Consider the following 20426-nt stretch of genomic DNA (forward strand, 5'->3'; position numbering starts at 1 on the left):
TTTGTGAAATCGCGATAACACGATTATAAACAATTCACGAAACGGACAGGATTCGAACTCATGACAAGCCAGTCATAAAATTAGCAGATTAGTGCTCTAGGCACTAGAAACATCAATTATTATTTTAAAAATTTAACAGAACCTTGGACAACGAAATTTCTTCGTGCTCATAAACACTTTCATTTTCAATGACAATTCCATAATTTCACATTCGTCGCTCAACCTTTGGGACGAGCGGACGTGAGCTGAGCCTGCCCTCTGCTGTCAGCCGGTGACAACTTGGTTTTCTCAAAATGGCGCAGCAGGCAAGAAGAAGGGTAAACACTGTCGGCATAGAAGTGGTGCGTGGGGCTGTGCATGCCCACTCAGCTCAAGTTTTATTACCTGCCATCATCAGGGACACATACGGCATTGCCAACGAAGAGCTGTATGGTGTAGCCTTGAACGGGGCATATAGAATTTTTGTGAAATTTCTCAATGCAAGTGTATATGAGGACATAGTCGCCAGGTTCCAAGATCTTTGTGTACCAGTGAATCCTGCAGTGACGGTAAGGCTACATGATGTGTCCCGCCATTATACGTGGGTGAAGATAAGAAATGTACCCTTTGAGGCTAATGAGGCAGACCTACGTGCCGTCTTCGAGAAGTTTGGGACTGTTCATATGGCGACATTGGGGAAATGGAAGGAAGGATCATATTCTGGGATGCCTGAAGGAAGTTTTTCCTTAAAAATGACATTGAGGCATCCTATTCCTTCCTATATTTTCCTAGAAGACTTCAGGACTCAAGTAATGGTGACTTACGCAGGGCAACAACGCAACTGTCGATTATGCGGTGCCTATGATCACATAGCTGCGCAGTGTGTTAAACAACAGGGTACACAGGCGAAGGAGCAGCATAAGGAGGCATCAGAGGACCTTGAGACGTTGGATTTGGCACGACCTGAGTCGGTTTCCTTGAACAAGGCTTGGAGTGTGGAGGTCGAGGAGGCCTTGAGGGAGGAAGAGTGTGTAACTCTTCCGAGAGAGACATGCACTGCCGGGCAGGCACCGGAGACCAAAGATGTGGTGTCACTGGGTGAGGACAGGGCCGTGGAGGCTACCATTGATTCAGTCCTCCACGACCTGTTAGGGACCCCAGGAGAGGTCACAGTTGAGGGGCTTGTGGGTGCCCTGGATGCTGCTGGGGTTCCAGGTGGTGAGAGGGGGGGAGGCATGTCAGAGACCCAGGTTGAGGCTGGGTTGCAAATTGGCACGGTGGTGGCGGAAGTGCACGGGGATGGCTTCCAGGTGGAGGCGGGGAGAAAGGCTCGAGTGTCACGGAAGAGAGCGGCAGTGCCCTCGGACGTGGACGATGTGGATGTGCTCACTCCGGCACAGCGTTCGGGCAAAAAGGTTTGGGCTGAAGTGGTTGAGCATGGACCTGGGGGGTCCAGGGACAAGGGGCATGTGAAAGCAGATCACAGAATGGTGATTGAAGATCAAGGGCGTATAAAGGGGAAGGGGGATAAAGGTGGTGCAATACGTAAAGGAAAACCTCCATTGACAAATTCAAGAGTCTCTCTATAAATGTTAATGGTCTGAAAAATTCTAGGAAGTGTGAATGGTTTCATGAGATGCTCATTAGGTATGGTGTAGATGTAGTGTTTGTGCAAGAGCACAACCACAAGCCGGGTTGTATGTTGATGATTGAGGGGTATACTGTATATGCGGCACACTCAATGAGATTGAAAGGAGGAGTGGCTATTTTGGTGAGGGAGGCTAGCCCGTTTACTGTACATCATTGTGAGGAGGGGGGTGAGGGGAGAGTTATAAGAGTGGATGGGTCATGGGGAAGAGATAAGATGTCTTTTGTGTGTGTTTATGGTCCGGTGGAGGGGGACAGTCGAGTGAAGAATGAGTTTGTACGTGAAGTGTTGGTGTATCACTTAAGGTCGCTTCCAGCATTAGCTGTGGTGGGAGGGGACTGGAATTGCGTTATACGCCGCAAGGATGTGGAACCTAAGGGAGCAGGATATTGTTCTGGCGTTCTGAGGGGCCTGTTAACCGGGGTGGGGTTGGTGGATGTAGAGGGGGGGGCGGCGTGGGAGGTGCAGCACACCTTTGTGAGGCAGGGGTATGCTGCACGGCTGGACAGGATATACGTGACAAGGAAAGCTGTGGTGCGGAGTGTAAGGGTTTTGGATGTTTTTTTTTCTGATCATAGAGGTGTTTTGGTGGATTTGGGATGGGAGGGTCGGCCGAACAGGTATAAGAGTTATTGGAAATTGAATGTTCGGTTGCTTCAAGATGTTGAGGGGAGGGTCCTATTTGCACAATGGTGGAAAGGCTTATGGGAAGGGATGGAAGTCAATGGGGATGTGTTAGAGATGGTGGGATGTGAAGGCGAAGACGAGGATTCGAGAGTTCTATGTCCGACAGGGAAGGCACGAGAATCAGTTGGCTTATGGGCTTATTAGGTATCTTGAGGGGCAGTTAAGGGAGTATTATGAGAGAGGAAGGGGGGGATGGGAGCCCCTGTGGCTGACAGGAGTGAAGGAACGCCTAATGGAAGTGCAAAATGAGAGGTTTGATGCGGCAAGGGTTTTAGGGGGGTTGGAGGAGGTCATGTGGGGTGATAGACCATCGGCGTGTGTCCTGCGAGGGCAGGGGCGCCGGCGCATTGCAATGGAAATGGTGGGTTTGAGAGTTCTTGAGGACATCGAGGGGTATAGGGAGGGACAAGATTTGATGACGACGGAGGGGATGGGAGGGTATGTTGATTCTTGGCTTAGTGCACATATGAGGAGTGTGGGAGTGAGAGAGGGGGCTTTAAGAGAGACAGGGGGATGGGTGCGGAGTGTGCTGGACAGGGACGACAGGGAACAGTTACAGGGGCCTATTGTGGAGGAAGAGGTGTGGACGGCTTTAATGAGTATGAGCAGGGGTAAGGCACCGGGGATAGATGGGCTGCCTGCGGAGTTTTACATACAGCATTGGGGAGTATTAAAAGATTTTTTGGTGCAATTATTTAATATCATAAAAGAGAGGGGTGCGTTGGGACCTTTGCAGGCGACAGCACTAGTAGTTTTGGTGCCAAAGGGTGAAAGTCAGTGCACAGTGAGAGATTACCGGATGATATCACTCATGTGTGCAGACTACAAACTTTTTGCAAAAATTTTGGGAAATCGTATAAAAAAGGTCATTGGAAAGGTAATAGTGAGGGGTCAATATGGGATTCCGGGGAGATCAATGTATGAGGGGCATGGGGTTATTAGAAGGTTTATTGAGGGTCCACAAGAGGGGGAACGTGGGGTATTGGCGTTGGATTGGAGAACGGCATATGACAGTGTCGAGAGGGAGGCTCTGTGGAGAATCATGGAGTGGCAAGGGTTCGGGGAGGACATTGTGAATTGGGCACGTACTTTATATCGGGGAGCTGGGATGTGTGTACAGATAAATGGGAGGGTGGGGTTGCATGTGAAAATGGGCAGGGGATTGAGGCAAGGTTGCCCGTTGTCACAAATATTATTTGCATGTTTACAGAATCCGTTTTATAGGGCAGTGGAAAGGTGCATACAGGAGGGGGTAAGGGAGGACATACGAGGTGGGAGTCCCAGTATCATAGGTTACGTTGATGACACAACTGTCCTAGTGAGTGGGAGGGAGGGATTGGAGGGTCTGGAGAGAGTTATAGATGTTTTTGGGATGGCAACAGGTATGGCAGTGAATGTGCATAAATCAAAGCTCATGATATTGGGTGAATGGGATGGGCAGGAGGGCGGGGGTGGGGGGGGGTGAGGTGGAGTGTCGTGGACCGGGTGAAAATTTGTGGAGTTGTGTATATGGGTAATGCTCAGATGGCGAGGGAGAATAATTCAAAGGGTGTGGTAGATAGGGTATTGGGAAGATTGTCAGGATTGAGGCCGACACATCTTACGCTACACCAGAGGGTCATTGTGGTCAATGTGCTTTTGTACAGTAAAATATGGCATGTGGCAGCTTTGTACCCTTTGGTGTATGGGGATGTCCGGAGATTGTTGAGCAGAGTTTTCCGTTTTATCTGGGGTTCGGGATGCGATTGGTTGAAAAGAGAGGTGGTAACACTTCCGGTGGCCTTGGGAGGGCTGGGGTTAATTCATTTGGAAAGAAGGTTGAAGTGTGTATATGTGAAACATGGGTTGCTAAGGGCTCGGGGGGAAGGGAGTGGAGGGTTGGGGATGCTGCAGGGAGATCTTCGGAGATGGTGGAAGGGACAAGATTTGAGAGATGGTGAGGAGTTGTTGCGTCTACTGATGATGGTCAGAGAGCCGAGAAACATGCGGGTAGGGTCCATGGAGAGGAAGATATGGCCTAGGGTGGTAGTGGCAACGGAAGGAGTGTACCCGATGTACGCATGGGAAGACATTTGGGGCCGATTAAAAGGGTTACGCATCCGGCCACGCGTGAGGGAGGTAATGTATAGGTTTCTTCACGGAATACTGCCGTCTGGGGTTGTTTTACGAAATAGGCGAATAAGGGAGGGTGGGGTGTGTCAGGTTTGTGGGGTAGATGAATCAGCCTTTCATGTAGTTTATTTTTGTGAAAGCCTAGGGATTGTGCGGGAATGGTTAGGGAAAGTAATCCGGTATGTGGGGGGGAAAGGGTTGTCGGTTTTGAGAGCGCTTAGTTTAGATGTAGGTGGGGTTGGGGTAAAGGTTCAAAGGGCAGTGGCTTACTTAATGGTTGATTTTGTGTATATATCATGGGCAATGAGAGACAAAGGGGCGGAGGAACGTAGGATGGCCATAGCATCTTTTTATAGAACAAAGTGTCGCAACAGGGAAATATATGGTAGGAGGTGGGAGAGGGATTTCTCGGAGGGCTACAGGGACTTTCTTTTGAGGGATTTATGGTCTTTATAAGCGGTCAGGGGAATGAACGGGCTGGCCTTCCCAGGGGAGGGGGGTGTTGCAGAGGACGATTGTGTGAGTGTGTGTGGAATTGTGTGAGGAAAGGATGTTGAGGTGATATCAATGTGATATTCAATGTAATGTCTTGGTGTTATTGTGAACACCGATGATTATAATTTATCTAAGGATTCCTTCATGTTTTGTAAGGATGTACATAAGCATGTTAGTATATAAGCATATTTTAACCTGTAATTATACATGTCTACCTATATATGAGCAATGTAACTTGTCATAATAATGAGTTTTCATACCTGTTTTTTAACTAGTGGAACGTTTTGGTATTGTATATAATGTAAGATCTTGCCTGGGGTGTGTTTGCTTATATATTGTTACAGATGTTTTTTTTCACATTTTCATTATATATGTTCAAGTGAATGAGTTTTTGATCTTGTGTATAGCCAGGTGAAACTGGTCAGTTTTTCATTGGGGGAGGGGGGGGGAGGAGTTTAAGTAATCTCTGCAATAGCAGGTCATGTGATACACATGTCATATTATTTTAGATGTCTAATGTTGTCCATTCTCTGTAGGATGTGATGTATAGATTATCTCCGGCAGTGTAAATAATCTGTCTGCTGGAGGGAATAATGTGTAAATTTATTTATTATTGTGGTAGGTTGATGTGTGTAGCGTGTTTTTAGGGTGATATATTATAAGACGCTAATTACTATCAAGGACTGTTGGTGGTTATGAGTGGTGACGGCAGACACAGTTACTAGGCATGTGGGGGGGGGGGGGGTTGAAGTGTCAGCGGTAGTGTCTTAAAGAGGGATTGTAGTGAGGCACGTATGTATGTTTTAAGGTAATTCTTATTGTATATGGGTTAATTAAAAAAAAAAAAAAAAATCCATAATTTCCCCTCAGCCTGCAAAATTATCAGTAAGAACCAATAATGTTCAATCATTCAACGCATATTTATGAAGAGAATGCAGTGACGAGTAGGCTCACAGGTTTGAAATTGGGATCGCATTTGAACAAGATTTGACTGGTCGTAAATGCTATTTACCATCAAGGATTCAACAAAAACTGTCAAACAGGAAAACTGGTTCCCATGGCCTACCAGTCCACAAACCATGATAATAAATCTGAAACTCGGTCGACTCTCTGATTTTTGTAAAGAAAAAACATTCAAAGAAAGTGGCGAATTATGCGAGAGAAAATTAACAGGTAACCATAAGTGATCTTGAACAGAGGATCACAGAATATTTCGGGGATGATGCCTGTAAAATACTTCGGGGATAACATCGTTATAAATAACTAACAGGAAGGTCAATATGGCAACCTTCACGAGCACAAAAATAACTATCCTGAAGTTCTTTTTACGAAGCACCTAACCTGGCAAAAACTGATGATCATGAAAACAGCTACAGCTCTCATCAAGAATATCAAGTACATGGATACTTTAAAGTACACTAAGCTTGACAATATTTCCTCTTTCAAAGAGAACATGATGCTCTTACCAGACTTCGCAGTTCCCTTTAAGAACATTATTCACTGAAGAAATGAGACGCAGATTAAATCAGTGGATCAGGCCATTGTTCAAGTATCACAATCGTAACTAAGCGCTAAACCCACAAGGGCCGGCCATTCTTCAAGCTACTAGAACCAAAGTTATTTTGCTTCACTTCAGATAGAACTGGACTTTAAGATGCATCACTTTCAATCAAAGCTCATGACAGATTCACTTCCTCTTACTCAGAAGTGACGAGGTTTGAATTCAGTGCAGAAAGATCATAGGTGATACTACTAATTACAACGTACAGTTCGTGGCAGATGACGATGATCACAACGTAAGCACTCTGAATGAATGCCACATTTCATGGAATAGGAATATTAGGCACATTGATGCCTGGAACTAAATGTCAAACCGACTCTTAGAGACGACAAACATTCAATTTTATAGATAAATTATTCTCTGAGCCCTTTATCTATATTAAGAGATCATCTAGTAATGACCATTCACTGATCTACCAATTAGTGCCTAATCTCCGATATGATGATGTAATACCGAAACCAGATTTCTGTAAAATTTCATGACCACTGTGAGTTAAGGAAATTATCTCCGTCAATTATCCATTACATATCCGCCAAAGATAGACATGAATGCTAATGACTAATGAGTTATCCTGGGCTACCAAACCCTCCCAGTTAATAATACGAATATAATCTTTAAAACTGAATAAAGCTTATTTAGGCTTCTCACCACTCCAAAGACAAAGTTAACTTATTTCTGTAAAGTATAGTACAGAATACAATTAACACTTGAATTAATGACATTAAAAAACTATAGAAAGCCCCATATTATTCAGAGTATTTCGGGCAGCCTTAAAGTTAGCTTATAACTACCTGACCATTATTCAGTTAGTTTACTTTATTAGAATACGTACTATAGTTTGCATTCTTTGACATTTTATGTACTGTAGCAAACTGGTATATGATTTATGATAATTTGATATTTTATGTAACAATTTGGCATAACGTTTGTATTGATGAATACTGAGGTAGAATGTATTTTAGGTAAACTTATTATATGTTGAAATAGATTGATGATAGTGAGAGCATCAATATGAATGCTAATAAGATTTGAATCAGGATTGCAACTGATAAATCGGGCATTAACATTAATCCAAGCAGGGTTTGGGTTAGATTTATTAGGTACTCTAACAATGTATCTTTAAGTAAATAGCGGCGCTGGGAACTTCCTGCATATTCTGGGAGTTCCAGATTTTCGGACCCTTTATTTACATGGAGTTCCTATACAGAATGAATTGAATAAGTGGTATATTGAAGATATATATATTTTTTGTATTGTGTATGGTGCAGCTCTTCGGGAAAATATAAGATTTTTTTAGGATAACCGAAGAAAGTCAGTGCGTCATCGAGGAGTGTTATTTCCATTCTTGTCCCCCAGGATGCGAACTACACCAGTCGACTAACACCCAGGTACTTACTGCTAGGTGAACAAGGACAGCAGGTTTAAGGAAACATGCCCAATGTTTCCACCCAGCAAGGGGATTTAACCATGGACATGCAGTGTGAGAAACGAGAGCATTGCCTACTAGGCCACGAGACACCCCACCCCACCGATAAGTCTTGTCCTCAAGGAATCTAGGGAATTCAATCTTACTTTTTTCAGGTTATCCTAGGTAATTTACATGTTATTATGTAGGGTTTTAATAATCGTCTAAAACAGCATAACTGTACCTAAATAAACTTATTAACAGTGGCCTGGTAGGCAACGCTCTTGCTCCACACTGCGTGCCCGTGGTTCGATCCCCAGCATTGGGCGTGTTTCCTTACACCTGCTGTCCCCATTTACCTAGCAAGCAAGCAGATACCTAGGTGTTAGTCGACTGGTGTGGGTGGCATCCTGGGGAGCAAGACTAAACGACCCCAATGGAAATTGACAGTCCTCGATGACGCACTGACTTTAATGGGTTATCCTGGGTGGTTAACCCTCCGGGGTTAAAAATCCGAACAAAATCTTATATTATCATCTTGTTGAAACTAATTTTGGGTCCACTTAAACTTTGATTATATACAAAAAAAAAAAAAAAAACAGTTTACATGATATATTATCATCAAAAAGAAGCGCTACACCCATTAGGGTCATACAGCACTACACAGTCCACCTTAGATTAAATTTACATAATGTATTTTTTATGTTTCCATAACATGTGTACCCTCAAGGCCATTGTAAAAATGTTGTATGCTATGTACTTAAAGCCTAAATAAAAGCTACCCACCTGTGTAAGCCAAAGGATCTACTTAGTTTTCTCACTCATTGGAATATATACAGAAAACGTAAAATCAAGAAGGCTAGCGCACGTAAATAATTTTTTTTCAACATCTGTTCATATATTAAGCATATTATTATCTTCGGATTTCTACTCCTTTAGAATAAATAATAAAGACACTTTAGTGAGACTAAGCCATTCTTTATTGACCTATTTCCGTTTGTGGTCCCCAAGTCCTCTTCCTCATCGCATCAAAGGCGATGGGGCCGGATAACATCTCATGGGTCCTGAGAGAGGGAGCAGAGGCGCTATGTGTACCACTAACAACAACTTTCAACACATCTATCTAAACAGGACGATTACTTGATGTATGTAAGACAGCAAATGTAGCCCCAGTTTTTAAAAAAGGAGACAAACACGAAGCATTAAACTACAGACCAGTGTCATTGACATGTATAGTAAGCAAAGTCATGGAGAAGATTATCAGAAGAGTGGTGGAGCACCTAGAAAGGAATGAGCTGATCAACGACAGCTAGCATGATTTCAGGGACGGGAAATCCTGTGTCACAAACCTACTAGAGGTTTACAGCAGGGTGACAGCAGTAAGATGAGAGAGAGAGAGAGAGAGAGAGAGAGAGAGAGAGAGAGAGAGAGAGAGGTGGGTAGACTGAGTTTTCCTGGACTGTAAGAAGGCGTTGGACAGTTCCACACAAGAGATTAGTGCAAAAGCTGGAGGACCAGACAGGGATAACAGGGAAGGCACTGCAATGGATTAGGGAATCCCTGTCAGGAAGACAACAACGAGTCATGGTACGTGGCGAAGTGTCAGAGTGGACGCCTGTGACGAGCGGGGTTCCACAAGGGTCAGTCCGGACCGGTGCTGTTTCTGGTATTTGTGAACATGACGGAAGGAATAGACTCAGAAGTGTCCCTGTTTGCAGATATGAAGTTGATAGGAAGAATTCAATCGGACGAGGACCAGGCAGAACTCCAAAGGTATCCTGACAGGCTGAAGGCCTGGTCCAGCAACTGGCTCCTGGAGTTCAACCCCCACCAAGTGCAAAGTCATGAAGATTGGGGAAGAGCAAAGAAGACCGCAGATGGAGTACAGTCTAGGGGGCCAGGGACTACAAACATCACTCAAGGAAAAGGATCTTGGGGTGAGTATAACACTGGGCACATCTAAGGCGCACATCAACCAAATAACTGCTGCAGCATACGGGCGCCTAACAAACCTAAGAACAGCATTCCGACATCTCAATAAGGAATCGTTCAGGATCCTAGCCTGTACACCGTGTACGTTAGGCCTATATTGGAGTATGCAGCACCAGTTTGGAACCCATACCTAGCCAAGCACGTAAGGAAACTAGAGAAAGTTCAAAGGTTTGCAACAAGACATTTCCCGGAGCTAAAGCGCATGTCCTATGAGGAGAAGTTAAGGGAAATCGACCTGACGACACTGGAGGACAGGAGAGATAGGGAGGATATGATAACGACATATTAAATACTGAGAGGAATCGACAAGGTGGACAGAGACAGAATGTTCCAGAGATGAGACACAGCAACATGGGGTCGCAGTTGGAAGTTGAAGACTCAGATGAATCACAGGGATGTTAGGAAGTATTTCTTCAGTCACAGAGTTGTCAGGAAGTGGAATAGTCTGGGAAGTGATGCAGTGGGGGCAGGATCCATACACATGGAGCAGGAAGAGTGATCTAGTAGCGACCAGTGAAGAGCCGGGGCCAGGAGCTGTGATTCGACCCCTGCAACCACAACTGGGTAAGTACAGTCGCCGTGTAGTTAGTGACAGCATGTTCAACTCAACCGGAAGATGAAGATAAGCTATATTCAGAAAATCTTCCACTTGGACAAGAGGGAACGTGGGGCTTCTTAAACCTCCTGCCCCTGTTCACCAACCAGCAAGCAGGTACCTGGGTGTTAGGGGAATCATATTTGTCGCATCCTGAAGGAGAGGATTAAAATACCCGAACTGAAATGTCTGATGAAATCCTGACTTTTATCTTTCATTACTAACACTCCGAGTTAACAGTCCGAACAAGATCTTATTCCAATCATCACTGCGTTTACTTGAGCAAAACTGATTCTTAGAATCAAGATTGGCACGTCTCTTATGATACTTGCATTAAGTCATCTCTCAAGCTTCACCTAGCAAAGCTAATTATTATTATATACTGAGGAGTATTAAGCCCGTGGGGGGTTACAAGTTATATTTATGGTGTGCTAACCTGAACATAGCTCCAGCTATAATCAATAATAATATTAAGGGTATGTACCCCAAGCCTGACAATAAATCGTCAGCTCATTTTAAGAACATTCATCGAGATGAGACTCAGAGATTACATCAGTGGGTAATGTCATCATTTCTCTGTTGCATTTTATAAGTTTTAACATATTCGTGCTGATAACCTGATAATGCAAGTTCTGCATGGCTTCACATTTTATATGCTTGTGTATTTTCGGATACTGGCCTTTTTGAAAGGTTTGCAATAGATTTGAGCTGTGTATGTCTTAATTTTTCATTTTCGCTGAAGAAATTTGGATATTAGTTTGTATGTGATTTATGAATGCCTCTCTGATTACCTTCAAATCTTCAAAACTAATATTAAACTGAATTATCAACTTATACCGCACTGTGCACTATTTTAATCGCGTGCACTGAGGCACAGGGGATTGAGGTTATGGAATACGGGGACACTTTCCTCGGATCGAGCTGTGACCGAAATGCATCTAGCTTTTAGTGGAGGGGTAAGCCAATGGCAGGCCTCGGTCACATGACCAAAAGCTCCAGTGCTGGGACATCATACGGCTAAGAACAGTGTCAGGAAGGGTTTGTCCTGTTTCCTGACTAAATCTTACATAACCTAATCGTATACATGTATACATTAAGTTGATTTATAAAGGGCCATGCAACAATGCAGGGGTTGCAGAAATTTACTTGGAGATAGTTTGGACCTACCTAGTATAAACTTCTAGGCCTACTGAACCTCTCAACGGAGGTTCATTGATGCCGATGAAGGGATCTTGATCCAAGGAATTGGACATACTCCCCTACCTTGTAAGAAGCCTGATTATGACCTCCGGAAGCGACTCCAAGTACGTAACCTCTCATTCCTCACGCGCAATGGAGCTTTCCCCAATATAAGGCCTACCGCAGTACCTCCTGAAGAAAACGCTTGTTGGGATAATTTTGCAATTTTACATGTGTGGCGCTTTATAATTCTACAGAAGGCGATTCGTTAAGTCGTGACTTGATAAAACTCGACACTATACACAGCGCAGAAAGTTGAGTTTAGTAATGACTTGTATTGAGTTCTTCACAGAGTAAAATGTTAATTTAGGAACTGATAAAGCTTTATCAGTAAGGCCTTAGAGTGGTCGGGAGGTGATGCAACCTGGACAGCGGGATGTAAGCGAGATCCATGTCTGGCTTTGGGAGTGAGTTTGACAGGGCTCGCGCAGCGTGGTGGCCGGTGGAGGGGCGAGACTGGAATTCGGCCCTTGTAAATAGTACATTATTATAATCATGGTCGAGCGCTAAACTCGTAGTATTATACAGCACCTGTGGGGAGGGGATGGAAGGTATTCAGGCTTAATTCAGGGAACTGGAGCGCAGATCCAATTCCTTAGATCAAGAGCCTTGAGGGGTGGGCGAGTACAATACAAAAGCCGTATATATCAACAAGTGCCTTTGACATCTGGTAACCAACAGTATGAAATGATGTCCCAATAAAACTGTTCTACAACCTGTCTTCATACTCGCCAGTTATACTCAATTAGTTCTTTTTATTTGTTAGTGGTAGCACGTTCAGCTCTCAATCGTAAGACTAAATATAAGCTTTGTTCAGGAATCCCATGGCTACTGCAAATCGCCTATGGCTGACTAGGAGCCGCGATCTCAATCCGTGGGATTTCTATCCCTTTGTTAACCCCGTATGAATATTAGGATGGACAGGAGGCGTGAACCGTGGTCCATAAACCACGGTTCGCGCCTCTCGTCCATCCTTCTGTTTATTCAGTGGCAGCTGTTTATTACGACTTAACGCGAGTTCCTATACTCATATGTTTATGAGTCAACATTGTGAGTTCGCCAGATACCTGGAGGATGTTATCAGGGGAGAACACCCTCGCGGCCCGGTCCCAGACGAGGCATCCCTGGTGGCTGAAGGCCTGATCAACCAGGCAATTACTGCTGGCCGAACGCAGTCCAACCTATGAACCACAGCCTAGCTGGTCACGAGGAAAAATTACATACCTGGGGGAGCGTATAATTCACCTGACACCACTACTAATACTATTTGTCATCCGCATTCATCAATGATAATGGTGGACAGAGTGAACACATTCTGTAAGTCTTCATTATGACCTATTTTTACCCCCCGATTCCAGACTTACGGGACATCCTGAATTTTTGAACCTTCACAAATTTGTGGTGAAATTCAGTAATAACCAGTAAGTACAATTTCTGTAACTACCTGCACCATGTTAAAATACACATATAATTTATTATAATGTACTTACCCCAACAAAGCTGTAGAAAACTGAGAAATGCTCGCAGGAAAGAATAATTGTTTTTGTCGTGGATAATGGCGGCCTTGTCTCCATTTGCATTGTACCTTCTTGTTAATTTGCGCAAGATTCCTGAACGTAGTTTCAGTGTGGAATTTCAAAATGCTCCGAATGTACTTTAATTATTTAGAATATATGAAACAGTAGTTAGCAGCAGTCTGGTTGGTAACTGCTTAGTTGGGTTTCAAGCCTACCGACTGTATAAACGTCATTAAGACTGCATGTGACCTGTTCACTACGTCAAGAATACTTTAATCACCAACGAATAGATTAACGTAAACTCTCAGTGCATATACACAGAGATATATATCAGTGTACATATATCTTTCGTAGTAACTGTGATGAGTATCCAACACTTGCACACTTCGTCAGTCTCCAAGAACAACTGACCACTCACCCGCCCCGGGCCGGGTGATGGCTCCACCTTGCTGGTGTCCTCAGAGGCGACCATGTTAATTTTACGATTATTATTATCAAGCGGAGCGCTAAACCTGTGGGGATTTAGCACTCACCCTTGATTATAGCGTGGGGGGGATGTGGAAGGTATTCAGGCTTAATTCAGGGAACTGGAGCACAGATCCAATGCCCTAGATTAAGAGCCCCTCACCAACGTCAAGGAACCTTCCTTGAGGTGTTAATTTTATGATGCTAATGCATTAATAAAACAATAGCATATACACCGAGAGGTGTATTTCTCTCGTACTGATGCCTAGTATTTTTAATGCGCATTTTCGGTATTAAAGTCTTCTTTAGCAGTGCTATCTGGGTATAGTACCAGACTACCAGTTCTATACAATAAAAATATGAAAAATGTTCTACAACTATTTTAACAAAGCTACACAGCTAGTGTTAGGAAAAACCAATCAGCCAATGGCTATAATCATAACCATAATTTTTAAAGAGGTTGACCGGTAAGGCAGCGGAAGGCCTAGGTCAGATGACCAGAAGTTCCATTGGCGGGTTATCACATGACTAAGACCCGCATCAGGAAACACTTGTCCTGTTTTCTGACAAACCTTATCTAGTGCAGTGTTAGAAGCATTACAACAATGCTATACTATACTGTCTACAACAAGAAGTTAAAATAACAGCTTATCTGACAAGAGAGGTTGAACTCCTTCCTTACTTCAGCCAAGATGAAAAACTTTTATACTGCAATAACATCCCTGGACTTTTTCGAATGGGGCTTGACTATAGACTAGGAGATTGGCGGCTGTTTATAGACAGCTCCACTAGAAGCTTGAATTATTATTATAATCAAAAAGAAGCGCTAAGCCACAAGGGCTATACAGCGCTGCTAGAAGCTTGAAATGTCTTATTGCACATTGATAAGCAATATGCATCTCTTCCAATTTCTCACTCAAAACTGTGCTGATGACCAACATAGAAAATCGTACGTTTTCATATGCAGTAATTAGCGGTATGTGAATTATTTCACTATGTTAGTCTGTTATTATAAAGAATGAAGTACTAGTATGTGTTACATGATTTGACTTCTGCATAATCAAAAAATAATTTCAATGCGATTTGCAATTTAGCCCCGCCTGATCAATATGTTTTTCACATCTTTTATGTTTTTCAATGGGATACCAATCAAACAAAACCAATGACATATTCGGAATCAGCACCACAAACTTACCCTAAAATCGGTGTAATATCATTGGCCAGAAAATGAGTGTTGATCAGTGAATTAATTTTTTTTGTTTGTGGAGGATACTGGATAGATTACATGTTTCTTTGCATTCTAAGGTTAGAGATATATGAATAAACTTAAAATATTTTATGATGGATACATTTCGGTCTTGGGACCTTGTTCGCTACGAAAATATATGGGGTATGAGAAAGTTTTATATATGGGAAGGTACACGTGATATAAGCTGAATTTTGACAAATCAGGCGAGATGAACTGGTTAATGGGGTTTAAAGCCTGTCGACTACACAATGCTCAGTAGGGTTGCATGTAATCCCTAAATTACAGGTTGAAGTAAACTCTTGGTATGTATACACCAAGACACACACCTCACAGTGTGACTTACGAAATCGTAATGACACGATTGCAAACAAACCATACCACGGGTGGGGTTTGTTCAAACCCCACCCGTGGTATCGTTTGTTTTTTTACCTCACAGTGTACGTACCAATTTGTGCTGAGGCGGGCAGGGCAGTGTGTTCAAGATGCATGTGCTAATCTGGAGTTTATCTGGAGAGAGTTCCGGGGGTCAACGCCCCCGCGGCCCGGTCTGTGACCAGGCCTCCTTAGGTCAGTGTCCCAGGATGCGACCCACACCAGTCGACTAACACCCAGGTACCCATTTTACTGATGGGGAACATAGACAACAGGTGGAAAGAAACACGTCCAATGTTTCTACTCTGGCTGGGAATCGAACCCAGGCCCTCGCCGTGTGAAGCGAGAGCGTTAACCACCAGGCCACCAGAGCCACACCGTATTTATTACTGCTATCAATATGCTTAACAATACAGTAGTGAAAACAGGAAGCTATAATATAATTGTAACATGCTTCTTGGACACTAAGTTTGAAGTCACTCAGGAGTCGCATTCTCAAGTTAATCGTCTGAGACATTCACAAAATATCACATACCAGCATTTCAATTTTCAAAATTTCGCCAATAACACTGGTAAGTGTGCATCAGTCCAAATCGTCAAAATAAGAGATTGAGTTGTTGAAGCTGCATAATGTGGATATTACTAATGACGGCATGCAATATTGACTCGTTGATGATTAAGGCATATGCAACACTTGAGTATCTTTATTTCAGAAGCGCTTCGCCTATACAGCAGGCTTCCTCAGTCAAATACACCTGAAAATAAAAATGAAAATAGTAGATGTAATTCTGAGGTTATCAGTCCTTCAAGCTTCGACCATGACCACCTACTGTAGACTGAAGGACTGATTACCTCAAAATTGTTTCTTCTACTGTCTCCAGCGATATATTTATCTGAATTCGATTAAAGAAGCCTGCCGTATATATAGGCGAAATGCTTCGGCACTAACGATTCCCAAGTGTTGCGCATGATTTCCTCACGATGAGTCTTCATAACGCTCCCGGCGTGCCAGACGTAGCCTCAATTAACATTCAAACGTAATAAATTTGTTTCAGTGACGTAAACCTCCCATTCTTCTGGCGCTTGAAGAGTGAGAAGTGATAAGGTTTGGTCAAAGAAATGTGAGGATTACTCCAATACCTCGGTTCAAGAGTCCATCACCAGCCTAAAGGAATTTCCTTTGTTGGAAAAAAAAACAATAAAACAAAGTATAAATATCTTTGGTATATGTTACAATGACATACACGAGAAAAATGTAGCCTATTATTCAGAAAAGAACGCTAAGCCCGTCAGGGTCATATCCAGGTTTATCTTCAACTGCTCATTACTGTATGCCTACATTTGCTTCTTTTTGATTATAATAATAATAATACATTTTTTTTATAATACAACCACTGTAGAAATTTAGCTCGTTTATATACGTAAAATTAACCTGAATCTAAATTACTAAACATACCAGAGATATTTCACAAAATTTATACAGTGATTAAAATCGTATTTTTGTGATTATAATGTTATCAGCAGTGAGAGAGGGAGAGCGAATATGAGTGAAAAAGCTCTTCACAATAAAATGTAACCCGCATGTCCCACTCACTCACTCATGTACCTGCACAACTTATATTTAAAGCTACCCAAAGTTTCTTGCCTCAGTGACACTGCCTGAGAGTTTGTTCCACTCATTCACAACTCTGTTGCCAAACCAGTACTTACTTATAACCTTTCACCTCGTATCATCCACTCATTTAGTATTAATAACCACACAGTGATCATAAAAACGTCAATCAACTAATTTATTATATATCTTAGAATACTACGAGGTAGGGATCCTCTGTTAATTAAACGGGGTTTAAAATGCAGCTGGGGTGAGGCAGTAGATGCTTCACCAGTTACTAGTCAACTCCTTACGTCAGGAGAAAGTCGTGTCCCCGAACAAAACACTACCTCCACTACTTCATATCTCTTGTGCCGTCTTGTCCTCTTTCTTCTTCCTGGTAGATTAAATATTTCTCACCTCTCTGCTTCATTTCATCCTCCTCTCCGTCTCTCTCCCTCTCCTCTCACTGGCTGCCACATAACTGAGGAATAAGGATAACATTGGATAAATCAGGAGATAAGCGGAATGTCACATGAATACCTATCAAAATCACTGATTTCATCCAAGGAAGGGGATTGTCCATCAATTTCTTGGACCAAGAGCTTTATAGAAATTCTTAGATAAGTTTGTAAATTATACATAATGTATATAAAATTGTGTGTGCGGGCGCGCTACGTTACCACGAACGAGTGGTATAGTGATAAATAATAAATTGTATATCCCACAGCTGACGCATGAGACAAGTTATACCTCTGACAGGCCAGCCTAGCGAGATATCGGAAATATGGTGACCCTACCCACTACCAACAATACTCTTCTCCAGACTGAGGGACTGACCACCTTAAAACTTCAAGGGTGATGGACTGATTACTTCGTCTTCAAGTCTCTTCTGCTTCTATCAACTTTTCTGTACTCGACTGAAGAAGCCTACTGTGTAGGCGAAACAGTTCGAAATAAAGATACCTAACTGTTGCATATGTGTCTTACCTAACAACCACAAATTAACCTATAGGGGAAAAAAAAGCCGCCACACTTCAGGCAAGACAATAGCTGAACAACGCCAGGAAACTTTGAAATCTGTACGACCATCACGGTCACGATCCAGGGAAGAAAGCCCCCAGGGAAGAAGGTCCCCAGGGAAGTTGGTCTTCCAGGGAAGTAGATCCTCAGGGAAGTAGGTCCCCAACTTGGCACCAGGTCTCGGTGGGGCGTCTCATCATGGCGGCACCATGACTTACAGTGCCAATTAACATTCGCTACCGTTAACTGTCGTAATTTGGTCATTATAGTCGCTAAATGTCTTGTTCAATCATCACCAGCCGTCTAAATATATACGCTTTCTATTTTCCGTAGTCACCTCGTTGCCAGACGTATCTCCGTTTGTTTAATTTACTTATTTGTGGTTAAGTATATTTTTTTATAAGTTAAAGTAGTCTAATGCAATCCAACCTAATTTAACCAAATAAGAGCACAAGCCAACTTAACGCAATCTTGCTAAATTAATAAAAAAAATAACGTTGAAAAAATTAAATTTAGTAATAAAAAAAATAATTTAACATCGCAAGAACAGGAAATAATCAGATTTGCTCCAAGGAAGAGGAGGGTAGCTCCAGTTCCTTGGATGAAGAAGCCTTCGGCATCAAGGGACACTCACCAGAGGTAGCAGGAACTGCCTGACGACGAGACTGCTGAGGCAGGGAATATTCTTCTATCTGTAAAAATATGTATTTAATAATAATAATAATAATAAAATTAAGCTCTGAACTCGTATGTGTATATAAAATATTAATATTTAAAACTTCCACCCCTATAATTTTAATTTATACGAATGTTTAAGTGACAGTCATTGATATGCTAGTCTTTCTGTGGTAGTCATTTTATGCTAATTTTTTATGGAAGCCTGAATGTGGTATTCCTTATATGGTAGTCCTTTAGCCATTGCCTATCTTTGTCACATATAACCATTACCATATACTAATTTAAAAAGAAACAAATAACGTGAGGCATATGTTTCTCAGTTTACATACACAGAGGTGTGTGAATCTCCCAGTGTATGTACAATGAAAGACCATTAGCTCCTACTTTAGGTGTTAGTATCCTTGTCCCTCTAGGCTGAGGGACTGATTACCTCAAACTACTCCTCTCCTTACACCTTTCTGCTTTGTACTGGACTGATGAAGCAACTGTGTGGCGAAACGTTTCCTCAATAAAGATTCTCATATGTTGCATAAGTGTCTCAATCTTCAATTAGTATCCTTGACTGGTGTACTGTTGATATGCAGTTTCAATGACCCTCGTACAGTCGAAAGGCTTTAAATTTAGTAAACTTACAAGAAAAGGGAGCCTTTAGTATCCAAGCATATGAATTTATTAAGAAAGTCTATGGGAGTAACTAGTTTTATCCTAGGTAGAAGAGGATAGCTCCAATTGCCTAAATTAAAGAGCGTTTCAGGAGCATTTAGGTACCTCACCCCCTTACTCTTAAAGGGACACAACCAATTGTCTCACCCTTTCAAAGGTGTTGAAGGGCAATTCGGACCTCCTGCTTATGGGGTATTTCCCTAGCGGCGCCTCCCTTGCTCCTTCAGGATAAATTTCAGAATACCATGGTCTGCCTTTGGTCCCCGTTGACACATCTGATGACATCTCAGCGCCTCGTCTGCGGCCTCCTGAAACCCACTGGACTCCGGATGGATTAACAGGCCTCGGAGAGTTCTGCTGCCCTCTGGCCGCTGGATGTAAGTCTAGATGTTTTTTGTTTATTGGTGATGGTGTTGCATATTTGTGATTTATTGGTGGGTCCTGTGGTACTCGACTCTGTACCAGTGATTCGTCTAAGTACTTAGTTTTTGTTAGTGGTTCTTCAGTATAAATGGTTTTTATTTGTGGTTCTTCAGTGTGTCTGGTCGTTACTAGAGGTTCTTGAGGGTAATCGTACTTAACTAGTGGTTCTTCAGGATACTTTATTCTTAAAGGGAGTTCCTCGGTGTATCTACTACCTGTTGTTGCCATTCCAGGAGTTTTATCCGTTGGCGGCATTTCAGGATATCCGTTTCTTCGAAGCAGCGCTTTGTCTGTGTACATAACCATCATTAGTGTTTCATGGTGTCTGTCACTTGTCTTAGACTTTTCCAGGGTAGTCTCTCTCGTCTGAAACGTTTGTCGGGAGGAATCACCAGTCTGAAACGTTTTGGGGGAAGAATCACTCGTCAGAAACGTTTGTCGGGAAGAATCACCCGTTTGAAACGTTTTGGGGGAAGAATCACTCGTCTGAAACGTTTGCGGGGACACGTCATCCGTCTGATATGATTGTTGGTGACTATCATTAGCTTCAGGAGTTTCATGCTTTCTGCGCCTTGTTAGAAATATCTCTGGGTACTTAAACTTCGCCTGGGGTTCCTCTGGGTATCTGTAGTTAATCAACGGCTCATCTGAAAGTCTATGGTTGGACAAGTTGGGAATGGAGTAACTGTCATTATCCGCTCCTGTCTCGGGAACCTGCTGATCTGACCCTTC

The 20426-nt window shown here is 42.8% G+C and overlaps 1 protein-coding gene across 4 annotated transcripts in view; it reads right to left on the minus strand.

Annotated features, from left to right (window-relative positions):
• Positions 1-15384: 15384 nt before the first annotated feature.
• The window catches only part of LOC128702758 (calcium-activated chloride channel regulator 1), a 48993-nt gene continuing 43951 nt past the window's right edge, over positions 15385-20426 (minus strand). For 3 of the 4 annotated variants that reach the window (XM_070101905.1, XM_070101902.1, XM_070101903.1), the window contains 3 exons: positions 19419-20426; positions 18565-18622; positions 15385-17391 (listed from right to left, as the gene is read on the minus strand). The exon at positions 19419-20426 is cut by the window's right edge and continues 345 nt beyond it. In XM_070101905.1, coding sequence (XP_069958006.1) covers positions 17342-17391; positions 18565-18622; positions 19419-20426 — 1116 coding nt within the window. In that variant the 3' untranslated portion in view covers positions 15385-17341. The remainder of the gene's footprint in view (positions 17392-18564; positions 18623-19418) is intronic. The other variant, XM_070101906.1, reaches the window with a different exon arrangement.

Source organism: Cherax quadricarinatus, chromosome 79 (assembly GCF_038502225.1).
Source record: "Cherax quadricarinatus isolate ZL_2023a chromosome 79, ASM3850222v1, whole genome shotgun sequence".
NCBI lineage: Eukaryota > Metazoa > Arthropoda > Malacostraca > Decapoda > Parastacidae > Cherax > Cherax quadricarinatus.